Source organism: Cheilinus undulatus, linkage group 14 (genome assembly GCF_018320785.1).
Source record: "Cheilinus undulatus linkage group 14, ASM1832078v1, whole genome shotgun sequence".
Classification (NCBI taxonomy): Eukaryota; Metazoa; Chordata; class Actinopteri; order Labriformes; family Labridae; genus Cheilinus; species Cheilinus undulatus.
In genome coordinates this window covers 39325947-39338760 of record NC_054878.1, presented here as the reverse complement: position 1 = coordinate 39338760, position 12814 = coordinate 39325947, and the positions used below count along the sequence as shown (strand labels likewise).

The 12814-nt window shown below is 39.5% G+C and overlaps 1 protein-coding gene across 2 annotated transcripts in view; it reads left to right on the top strand.

Moving 5' to 3' along the window:
• LOC121521474 (E3 ubiquitin-protein ligase TRIM9) overlaps positions 1–12814 on the top strand; it is a 99286-nt gene that overhangs the window by 46368 nt on the left and 40104 nt on the right. For both annotated transcript variants that reach the window (XM_041805491.1, XM_041805490.1), the window contains exon 3: positions 6943–7065. In XM_041805491.1, the coding sequence (XP_041661425.1) occupies positions 6943–7065 (123 nt within the window). The remainder of the gene's footprint in view (positions 1–6942; positions 7066–12814) is intronic.

The following is a 12814-nucleotide window of genomic DNA, read 5'->3' as shown; positions in this document are numbered from 1 at the left end:
TTAATGCTGCAGTTTTTTTTCTTATATATGTACAGTGCTGTGGAAAAGTATTTTCACCCTTCCTCATATGCATTTCTCTGCATATTTGTCACACTTAAATGTTTCAGATCATCAAACAAATATTGATATTAGTAGAAGATAATTAGAGTAAATACAAAATGCAGTTTTTAAACGATGATTTCTTTGTTATGGGAAAAAAGCTGTCCCAAACCTACCTGGTCCTACCTTGAACTTTGTATCACCCTTTTGTGTTGTTCGTCTTGTTTTTGTATTCTTGACATCATTGAAAATGAGAGCATGCTCTCAATGATTCCTCGAGATTTATATAAAGGTTGAATGAATGAATAAATTTCACTCAGGCAAGAGACACCAGCGCTAAAAAAGTGGTTGGTTTTCAACTTGCAGCCAGTCAAGGGTCTACGTCAGAAAGCCTTCAGTCTCTGGATCTTTGTGTTTTCACAAAGATTGTCCTTGAACCTCCAAAAGCCTGTCTAGACCAAAGTCTGTCATTGGAAATTGTTAAAAAATTTACACCATGTCTGATCAGTTACCTCCACATGCAGTCTTTACATAATTTACTGCAGCACTGATGTTCTTTCACACTAAATGCATTCTGCTTTAGGGAACCTGCTGCTAATGGGCTATGAGCTCCAAATAAATCAGTTACACAGAAACATTTGGACTCCTCACGCTGTGCAGCTGGGAGTTAAATCCACTGAGTCACCAAACTAAAACAAACCACATCAGCCAAAAGTCTGCCTGCCAGTGTGTGTGTGGTGTTTCCTGCAGCTCTCTTTAACACACATCCACACACAGTCTGCCCCGTCATATTTTGTTTGCCACAGCAGCACGAGCAGGCATTAAGAGTCTTAAACTCTGAGCACTTATTTGCTCCGTCTGGGAGCCAGAACAGCGGGAGAGAGATGGACGGATAAAAGAGAAAGAAAAGATTGTGAGTCATCCTCTTATAGATCTGAAGCGTCATTCAGCGGGAGAAAAGCTTGACTGGAAATCAGTTTTATCTCTGAGCTCATCATGTGAGCTGTGTGTGGAGAAAAAAATACCCCTGAGGATGTTTCTCTCATTAACTCTACAACTACTATTCTGCAGGAATTATGACAGGAAAAACTCTAATCCAAACATGTTTATTTGCATTATTTCTGTGTAATGGCTCTTTTCTGAGCCATATTTACAACCACAATTCCAAAAAGTTGGGGCACTGTATAAAATGCACAATAAAACATAAACAGCATATCAGAAAAGTGAGACATTTTACCATTTTATTAAAAAGATTAACTCATTTTGAATTTGATGGCAGCAACACAGCTCAAAAAAGTAGGTACAGGGGAAAAAAAAAGGCTGGTAAAGTAAGTGGTACCAGTGAAAAACAGCAGGATGAGCATTTTGCACCTAATCAGGTTAATTTGCAACTGGTCAGAAACATGACTGGGTATAAAAGAGCATTTAAAAGAGGCGGAGTCTCAGAGGTAAAGATGGGCAGCAGTTCAATAAGCAACAAACTGCATCTAAAAATTGCAGGCATAAAATATCCCACCATCCACAAAATCATCCAAAGATTCAGAGAATGTGTAGAAGCCCCTGTGCACGGGTCAATGCTGAAGGTCAATATTTGATGCAAGTGATCTTGGGGTCCTCAGGTGTCTCTGCATTAAAACCAGGCCTGATTCTGGACCGTAGATCCCTGCATGGGCTCAGAAACACTTCCAGAAATCAGTGCCTGTCATCAGTGTTTGCCATGCCATCTGCAATGTAAGGTGAAGCTGTATGATGCACAGACGAGGCCATATGTGAACATGATTCAGAAACGTCTCCGTCTTCAAAGATAGCACAATCGCATCCTCTGAACATTGGGTGTGACTGTGACCTTATCACTGCATATGTTGCATCTTGTTACCAGATGGTTTTTTACTTGAAAAAAGATGCAAGTGGATTGTTTTTCTTTTTGAGACAGCTGAAGCACAGTGTTAAGACTAGAACATGATATTTAGGAAGGTTTTACAATGTCAATGTAATTGCTGCATAGGACACAGTGCACATTTTATGCATATCATGGTTAATGGTATAGTAATGTTAAAGGAATGCATTTCTCCTCTCTGTTGCAGAGCTGTGCCAGCAGTGCCTACTTGTACCAGGATGCATTGTGAGCGAGCAGCCAAAGCCTCAGGCTTGGCCTCGTTTTGCAGTGCATTGTTTGAATATTTGAGTCAGCCAAACGCTGTGAGATTAATCCTCATCCTGAACATCCTCTGATACTCACAATACTCATCTACATTTTGGTAGCACTGTATTTTAGTGGGCCCAAATTACCTACTAATTTTAAAATACAAAACTTGTAATAACCTAGTGATAAATTGGCATTTTACCAAGTAACAACTCAGTACTATTAAGAAAATATTAAAGAGGCAGTGAACACTTAAACATTTCTTTTTCATCTGTACACTTGAGTATCTGACTGAACTATGATAAAACACATCAGTGCTGCTGTTATTTCTGAAATTTGCACCAAACTGATAATAATTTTTACAGCTTTTAATTAGCTTAAACGGGCATCTGCCTTGAAAAATCTTTTCTGAAAAGGTGGGGGTTATGTGACGTAGGTTTCTATGTCACAAACTCTTTATAAAAGGTAGAATGTTACCGCCTCTAACTGACTTTACCATTCAGAGACCACTCCCATCCTCTCCTGCCTGCACCTGCACTGCTTCGGCTCCGAGAGCTACGGCTGTAGTAACGCCGGTGCTGAAGCCAACGGCCCAAACAGTTAGCGGTCAGGACTACCACGGTCCACCACCACACTATAGCCTGATTCAGGGGACTCTGGAGGGAAAACACCTCCACCTCAAAGATCGCTATGAGGCAGCAGTGCTGTGGGACTCTGTCTGTGTCTCTCTCTGACAAGCCGATGTCACTGCCACTCCCACCTCATCTGGAAACCCCCCGTCCTTTTCCCCTCCCTCCTCTCAGTACCAAACTGCTCACTCTCTACACATTTTATGAATTACAGAGGTGGGCGGAGTTAGCTCTGAGCCGGGGGTTCACTTACACTTTAACTGAGAAACAAGATATCAACTATCAAATAATTCCTCATAACCTTCTAACAGTTCTTTGGTAATGAGGTTGTATTTTACCCTAACCTTAGTAATATTGTGGAAATCATCTGTTAATTAGGTGGTAATTTACCCTAACACTCAAACCCTTTCAGTTGTAATATTGTGGTAATTCGCTGTCAATTAGGTGGTATTTTACCCTAACTCCATAACCCTAACACTTGTAATATTGTGGTGGCTCGCTGTTAACCCCTTAAAGCCAGTTTTATCATATTTACCCACACCGATGAAATCAGCAGGGGGTTATGTAAAGGGTTTCGTATCTTTGTTTGTTTGTTCGTTTGTATGTGTACGAGATAACTTGAGAACAGAGAGTCGTATCTTCACCAAACTTTCAAGGAATATTGGGATAGTGACAGGGAAGAATCGATTAGATTTTGGTGATGATCCGCACACCCATTAATTTTTTCTTGGACTTCGAAATTTTGAACACCATAGTAATCAGTGGGAGTGTGAGTTCCTTGGTGGTGCTGCTTAGGCGTGGGTCTGCCGCCTCAGACGGCCATTCTAGTTTATACATACTTTTATGATACTTCTATCTAATCAATATGATTAAAAAAATTACTAAAAGAAATTCTGAATACAATCTGATAAATGATAAAAATGTCCTCAAGTGGATTATCAAAAACACCAAATGTATCGAATGAGATACAAAAAATGGACATTTGGATTTTTTTTGGATTTCAGTAGAAAGTGAAATAAACATTTCAGTGAAAAAAATTAGGTTAATTAGGTGATATTTTGCCCTAACTTTTTAACCCTAATAATATTGTGGTTTTACCTCTGTTAATTAGGTGGTATTTTATCCAGACTTTTTAACTCTTATCCTAACCCTGGTAATATTGAGGCAATTCTCTTTAAATCAGGTGTATTTTACCCTAACTCCCTTACGCTAACCCTCGTAATGTTGAGGTTATTCTCCGTTAATTAGGTAGTATTTCATCAGGTAATTTCTTTTAAAAAAAGATGATAATTTTCTTGAAAGTTCCCATGTCATCTCTTTATTTTGGCCAACTGAATGACAATGAGTCTGTCCTGAGAGTTAGCCTGTTAGGGCTAGAGAGTTAGGGTGAAAAACCACCTGATTTCCCGAGAATTGCCACAATATAACAAGGATAACCTATACTTTATTAATAGGTAAATACTTCTGTAATATTACCATAATTCTTAGTTATTGCTTGGTAAAATGCAAACTTATTACAAGGTAATTTTCATCATATCCCTGAGAAATTACTAAAGTACTACACTTATCACTAATAATTAGGTAAATAGGGCCCACTGGAATAATGTGTTACTCATATATATGTGAAGGACGCTAGTTTTACCTGTAACATCTTAAACAAAGTTGTTTATGTGGTCTGGTGAAAATTACCATAAAGTCAAAGGTCTAAACCTAACGGTAAATGTTCCCTTCTTTCAGGCTGTTAGATTTTGAGGAAACTCCCTCTGGAGAAATATTTTTTGTGACAAGTGACTAAACTGTAGATGGCGTGTTATTCAGTTATCCATATATCTAACATTTGTCTATGTATTTTAAGGTTAGGATGTGATGTATGTGTGTGATTCTGGAGGAAATTTTAGTGGAGAGCCTGACTGCGGTGCAAACAGATGGTAAACATGATTATTTTTTTTTCTCTGCAGTCGATTAAAATAATTAACACTCTCTTCTGTTTATGTGCTGAAAACAAAAATAGAACAAGATGCTGCTGGTAATTAACATTCCAGCTACAAACACAAAGCTGCAGCTAAATGAGGCAAAAAAACACAATTGTACTCATTTCAGTCACTGAGATTTTTATTTTTTGACTCTAGCCCATGATGAGAATGACTTTGAGAAACCTTAAAAAAGCAAGAGTGCTCATAAAATATAACCTGTATTTACAGATTCTGCATAGAGGTTTAGAATGTGTACAGAGGTTGTGATTTTCAGCCTGTTTAGTTTTCTGATTTTGGTGTTTGTTTTTATATTTATAGTCTGTCCTGTTGACCTGTTATATTTCAGCAGACTTTAGTGTAACCCTAACCTGTAGTGACCTACGCCATCATGATAACTGCATACTTGTGCAGTGGTGTGCCTGTGTCACCATGCAATTCTCTACCTAAACACTACTTTGCAGTGAGATAAATCGTCCAGTCCAGCTGCTGCATTCCCTGCTTACCTGAGCATATTATGTTGGAGCTGGAGCTGATAAATATTGAGCAGTAGGTGATTATACTGAAGTTATTATAAAGAAAGGAAGAGACGAGACACTGAAGGAGATGGAAAGTTCGGCCACTGAATCAGCTGAGGTAGAGGATGGGGAATTTAATGCACAGGTGCAGCCACTTACTGCGGCATCAATGAGTAATAATATCTGATCATTTGGGTCAGCAAGTAGGTTTGACTAATTGTGCGGCTGTCTGCCGCCATTTATCTCACAGCAGAGTACACAGTATGTCTGTATTACCGAGAGACTGCTGGACACCAAGTGCTACCCAGCAGACCAATCACAGGGCTTGCAGTTGATGCCAGTCATTCAGTTCTAGTTGGGATGACAGACCAGCCTGGTGAACCTAACTGCTGTTGCTCACTGTTAATTAGCCTGGTGTCATGTGTCAAAAAAAATTGGTGTTGCTGCAGTGTTTTACCTTGTTTTTGCACAGCTTGCATGACTCATATCCAACTCCAGACTTTCAGGTCTTTGAAGAAACCTGAAAAAATCCAGTATCTTTACTTTCAGACTTGCTGGCGTTAGATGAAACCTATGATCCATTTTACTATGTGACTACCACCTCTAACTTGTTTTGGTTGAGTAAGGTGCTGCATCATGCAGTATTATTACTACTGCCATCTGCTGGCTATTTTGTTAAATGCACCATGGGAGAAGTAACTGCCGTCACAGCATTTATAGTCACATTGATTCTGTAAAATCGGTGTCGATTCATGTATCAGCAAGGTGTATGTGACAATAATTGCAGTGTCATCCATTGGACCCTCAATCCATCCATGGATCCATTAGTCCCTTATGGAGAATTCAGGGCCACATCTACTTATGGTGTATCCTACGGCTCAGATTTGATGCAAAATAATAAATCTTGCTTTGTAACTTACTTGTCTCTGTAAACACACACCTGCACCAAAGTACTGCTTTGAAAAGCCTCATAAATCAAACCTCTGAAGTTTTTCTGAAGTTTTTTGTGTGCACTCAAGAAGAGATCTGACAAAGTTTGATTTACTACTGTTTTCAAACTGACGTCATGATGTCTTTTTTCAGCAAACGTTACTCCCCTTAATAAAAAGAAAATCATGTTAAGATAAGTTTATTTTTCTGGCTAACACAGCTGAAGAGAGCATGAGTAAAGCTGCAATATGTGACGTACAGTCTAGAGTGGACTAAACAGATGGATGGAGCCACTCAGGGGAAAAGAGAAATGACAGCATTTATATGTTAGATTTAAATGCTACACAGGAAAAGAAAATCTTGCCTGGAAGTCGACTAATATAAACCACTGGCTTCACTGGAACTGGAGAAAAATTCACCACTGTTCCCAGAGGGAAAAAGGCACTGTGCCCTGTAACAAAGAGTGGTCTCACTAGCTTTAACCTTAGCTGTTATCATCACTGTAGACAAAAGGAGCCACTCACTCTAATCTTAGCAGAGAAAAGATTAACTATATCTAAAAGTACAATGTGTCATCTTGTAATAGCTCACAATGGGGTTTAAGATTGCATCAAACATGTTTCATTGGGCTGCTTTTTCTGGTTCACTTATACTTTTTTAAGTGATTTTTTTTTCTTCTCTGAATGTGTATTTGTATGTGTGTGTTGCTTCAGGAGAGCGGTGTGGAGTTTGAAGCGTGCGTCGTGGCCCAGTGTGACTCTCTTATCGAGGCGCTCACCAGACAGAAAGCCAAACTGCTCACCAAAGTCACCAAGGAGAAGGAGTACAAGCAAAAGGTGGGACTTTTTTACTTCTCTGCACGACCATTAAAGGTTAGAAAGATAGCAGAAGGAATACAGAGCATCATGTTTGTGCAGGAATGATTAAGAAGGAACTGGAGCAGTTCTGTTACTTTCGTTACAAAAGGCTTATGGTTGAAGGATTCAAGGGTCAATCCATGGAAGGTAATCCAAAGCAGGCAACAAGTCCAATATGGAGCAGGCAAGAATTAAAAAAATCCCCAAGCAAAAAAGACAGAATACTAAGAAATGAGAAGCAGGGCATCAGGGGGCAAAGACAAACTGGCTAACCTAGAGGGCTAGTAATAATGCAGCTTTATTATTCCTGGTTTCATTTCAATTTTATTCTCTTTTCAACAGGCATTATAGTGTGTGCCATTGATTTAAATGTGTCTACTTATTCATGGCTTTAAATAAGTCCCAGGAGGAGTTGGAAAATGTTGCTGGGGAGAGAGATGTCCTGCTTTCCGCCGCGACCTGACCCTGGTTAAGCGGAGGAAAATGGATGGATGGATGGCTCACAGTCCCTGTTGGTGTAATAGTAAAGAGCCTGAATACTTTTGTGTAGTGTTCGACTACATGGATATAATCAAGTAAAAAAAATCTCCCTAGATACACCCTCAGATCGTTGAAATTTTAGCACAACAACCAACAAATCAAATGCTCATTGGTGCCCCACTTGAGTGAGTTACAGAAGCACATCAAAACAATTCTCCAGTCTTGGGACAGCTATCAGAGGGATACAGTGAACTCTTCGCCTTTAGAAAGAAGCTGATTAAACGAATATGTTTAAAGTCTTTTAAGTCTCATCCTCTAAAGCAGTGATTTCTGTCAGACAGTCAGGTTTTCTACTTTCCTCCCTAAATCCTCTGCTGGGGTTTTCCTCAGTCTTACTGTATCACATGGACGCCTGCCCAGCCTCAACGTGCCCACCGACCGACTGACCGTCTGTGGCTGCTGGTGGGGAGATGTTAGGAGGGAGTTTGGACTGAAGCCTCGAAGGACAGCTGTTGTCATTATCTGCAGACTAGGGATTGAGATTTAGCCAGAGGGCAGAGAGCTGGAGGCTGTGGCAAAGCCGGGACAAGAGAAGAATAGCTGCTTGTCAATGGCTGATGATAAAATAATCAACATTTATACAGAAATGGTGTTGGATAACATTTTTCTCTCCAACTGATCACGTGACAGACTGTTATTCATGTGGAGACAAATTAAAACTGACCATCTGTGGCTTAAATGATTTGACTTAAAATCAACCTCTTTACTACATGACCTGACTAACTTCCAGACTTCCCTCACTTACACATTTTTTGATATGCATCACTCAATTGTGCAACATTTAACACTTTTGATTATTGCTTATACTTCTTAATGTATTTCTTTTTCCTGTGATTATACACCACAGGAAAAATTGTGGTTCAATGATGTTGGAAAATTGGACATCACCAAATCCCAGGGTGTGTAGCATGTTTAACAATAGAGAGTAAAAATGAATTTTCACATGAAGGATTGATGTCTTCATACCAGATTAAGGTTTTCAGGTACAGTTTTACATTGGTTTAAATCTTACCTGCCTCAGGGGTCTGTCCAGGGACCAGTTTTATTAACTATATACTATTGCATCCCAAAATTATAAGAAAACCATAAAAACGTTACTTCTTTCCTGTAATTTAATTCAAAAAGTGAAACTCCAAAATACTCATACAAGGTAAAAAAAATTCAAGACTTTTTTTAATACTGATGATTACAGCTTACAGAAAAAAATCCACTATCTCAAAATTCTAGAATATCATAACAATCAATAAAAAAGGATTTATAACAAAGAAATGTTGACATTTTAGAAAATAATTCTTATTCCCTCAATTCTTGGTCCAGCTCCTTTTGCATCTATGTAATGTAGCATGGAGCTGATCAGTCCATGGCACTGCTGTGTGCTTATGAAGCCCAGTTTGCTGTCATAGCAGCCTCCAGCTCATCAGTTTTGTTGATACTGGGTTCTCTCATCTTCCTCTTGACATTTCCCCACAGAATCTCTCAGGTCAGGCCAGTTGGCTGCCCATTCAAACACAGTAAAACAATTGTTAGCAAACCAGTTTCTGGTAGTTTTGGCTTCACTGTGATCAGATGCAAAGTCCTGCTGGAAAAGGAAATCAGTATCTCCATGAAGCTTCTCAGAAGATGGAAGCATGAAGGTCTCTGAAATCTCCTTAAAGATTGCTGACAGCTGACCCTGGACCTGATAAAGATCAGTTGACTAGTGTTGTAGTATGCATGAACAGTCTTGGTCTTGAAACTGGTCTCAAGACCACATTTTAAATGTCTTGGTCTTGTCTCAGTCTCGAGAGCATATTTACTCGGTTGGCTATACTGGCTTAATCTGGATTTTCCATCAAGACGGGTCAAGACCAGCACTGATCTGCTATTCTTCGACTTCATTAATGTGATAATAAGGAGAAGAACTCGCTAAAACAACAAATAATGACACCTAAAAAAACTCTGACATCAGTCCATCTTATCTCTGATGTCTTGGTCTTGTCTAGGTCTTGGTCTTGACTTGGTCTTGACCCTCAAAAGTCTTTGTCTTGTCTTGGTCTTGCTGCACTCTGGTCTCGGGCAAGTCTTGGTCTCAGATAGTGTGGTCTTGAGTACAACACTCCAGTGAACCAACAGCAGCAAATGAAACTGAAACACTGGACTTCAAGCACTTTAGATTCTGGGCCTCTCTGATCTTCCTCCAGACTCTGGGACCTTGATCTCCAAATGAAATCAGAAACAAAATAGATTTTGATCTGAAAACAGGACTTTGGACCACTGAGCAGTGGTTCAGTTCTTTGTCTCTTTAGCCCAGGTGAGAAGCTCATGACATCTATGGCTCAGGAGTGTCTTACCACAAATAACCCTACACTTGTGGTCCATTTCCTGGACCCCTCTGCATGTTGGCTCATGATCCGCTGACTCCAGCCTCAGTCCTCTCCTTGTGAGGCTCCTTTAAGTTTTAGAATCTGTTTTGTTTGACAATCCTCTGAAGGCTGAGCTCATCACTGTTACTTGTGCTCCTTTCCTTACAACACTTCTCCTCTCTAGTCAACTTCCCATTAATCTGCTTTGATGCAGCTCTGGGAACAGCCTGTCCAGTCAGCATAGACCTTCTGTGGCTTACCCCCCCGTGGAGGGTGTCAGTGATTGTCTTCTTGGATTATCGTGAAGTCAGCAGTCTTCCTGTGATTGTGGTTGTGTGTACTGAACCAGAGTGAGAGAATAAAGGCTCAAGAAAGGCTTTGCAAATTGGACTTTTCCACAATAGTCTTATACTTTGAGATGGTGGATTCTAGATTCCTTTGAGCTGTAATCATCAAGATTTAAACAAAGTGTTGGAATATTTCATCTGTACTGGTGCCTTAAATTTTCCTGATGTTGTGCAAAACACAATCACAAAAGAATTGACGGAGTTACGACTTATATTTCTTCAGTTTAACGTGAATACAACATTGTCTTAGGAATAACCATGGGAGGATATGGCAGACTACAAAAGACCATCTATTTCAGTCATTTTAATATTTTCTGGCTGTGACCTTTGCCCTCTTTTGTGTATCAGAAAGCACTCACAGGCATTTAATCTGTTTCTGCAGCCAGGCACAAAATGAAGAATAAACAAAACAATGATAAATAAATAAAACTCTAGCAGTTGTGTCCACTGTAAAAGAAAGGCAGATGTTTTTGAAATTCAGCAAAGCCAGAGCTTAATCCTTTAAAAGCTATAGTGTTGTCTCTTTCAAAGAACAGAGGAGAGAATACTCTCTGTATTCAGCTGTTCAAACCAGGATGCTAAAACTGAAATGCTTTATTTTATGTTTTTTAATCTAATATTAAGATACAGTATTAAAGTCTGTGTTTTTATAGTAGTCATGATGTTTGCTACAGTAACTGTTACAGTGTTCAGCTGATTTCTGTGTCAAAGCCAGTGGAAGATATTTAAAATCCCAACATATTAATGGCTGGTTAAACAAATGATATGTGCTTTGTTTCAGCGGCTGTATCACTGGACAATATCGTACAAACATAAATAATTCTATATGTGCAGTTAGTGGTATCTTAGTATGTTAGTGTGTTGATCTCCTCTGAGCCAGTCTGACCTTTACTAGACTCACATACAGCTTTATGCTATATCTATGAGGACCCTTTTGAAGCAGCTCACTCCTAAGTCCTAATTTAGAGATGGGCATACTTTCAACTGTTACACTGAATGATGAAGTCTTTTTCTCTTCTATAATTAGATTTTTTTTTTTTATCACATCAGAGTACAGTGAAAAAAACTAAGTATAGAAATGCTGGTAAATCATCAGATTCAGTGAAAAAAAGAAAAAAAGGGGCCGGTTTTCACTAGATAAAGAGTCTTTGCCTTGCATTCTTTAACATAGACTTACTAATTGTTTCCTGAGGGAAAGCCATTGAAAAAAGAGTAATGCAGGCCTACCCACAGAAATGCCCCTAAAGGCCAGTGAATGGACCCTCTTTAGATGTGATTTATTGGTGCTATGTAGTAACACACACAGTCAAAGCTTGTTAAAAAATGGAGTTGTGTTAAGGCCGGCTCAGACTACACGAATTTAGCCAGTTTTAAGCCTAACTGCAACGTCGCAGCTCATCGTCAAAACTCGCGTTGGGAATGACAAACGGTCTTGTAGTGTGACATAATTAACGACACGTCCAAGATCACCACGATTCAACAAGACTAGCATGTCAGAATTTTTCGTATATCGTCGTCTAGTTTGACACCCTGACCTGACGTCAAAGACCTGAATCCTGACATCTACCAACAGGAGGTTTTGCTCCTCATCTTTGCATCATGATTTACAAGATTTACCACTTTTTATCCCATTTTGTTTCCTAAAGCTATGTGAATTTTATTTTATTCAAGTTATCACATGCATACCTTAAGTCCTATCAGAAAGAGAGCCAGTCCATATCGTCTTCCTCTTGGTACATCCATACTTATTATCCATAGTCCAATCCATAATTGTTTCTTATTTTCCTTTTTTGAGCAAAAGACCACTACAGTCACACAGAGCACTTCTGTTGTAGAGTGAAAGACACTCTTTGACCCCCCCCCCCGACAACCTGTGAACTCGCACGCAGTCACGGAAACAGTAGTGGCGTCAGCATATGGCGAGCGGTCTGGATCACTCTTGTAGTGTGGCCACGTTGTCAGCCAAGATGGGACAACATTTGGGGTTGGGTTGGTGAGTTTTTGATTCTAGGATTTACATTAAAACAAATCCTTGCAAGGTTAAAGCCACCTAGCTCTCCCTATCTCAGTGCTGTTGTTTATTTTTCATGTAAAGTATTGTCTGCTTAGCTGCAGTCTGCCTAGTCAGGTGACCTGCTGCAGCCAGGTTGACTCAGGTGTGAAGTAGAGGAGGGGCTGAAAGAGAACAAAGACAGAAGGTGAAATGTTTGGAGGAGGATTTGGCTGGTGCTTCTGCAAGTAAAGCGTTTCCTAGAGAGAGATTAGTCTATTGTTATGGTGATCCATGCATGAACGTGGTCATTGGTGAGAAGGAGGGCTGTAAATATTGGAGATCACTACAAAAGAACCTGTAAGAGTGAAACTTTGGGGAACATTTCCCAGGACTGGTGAGTCTTTTGCCTTTGGATTATTTTTGGATTTTTGAAGTGCATTGCTTTTGATTTTTGTTTTCCTGTCTGGAATATTCCATTTTTGAGATTTTTTTTTTTAGTTAAAGTT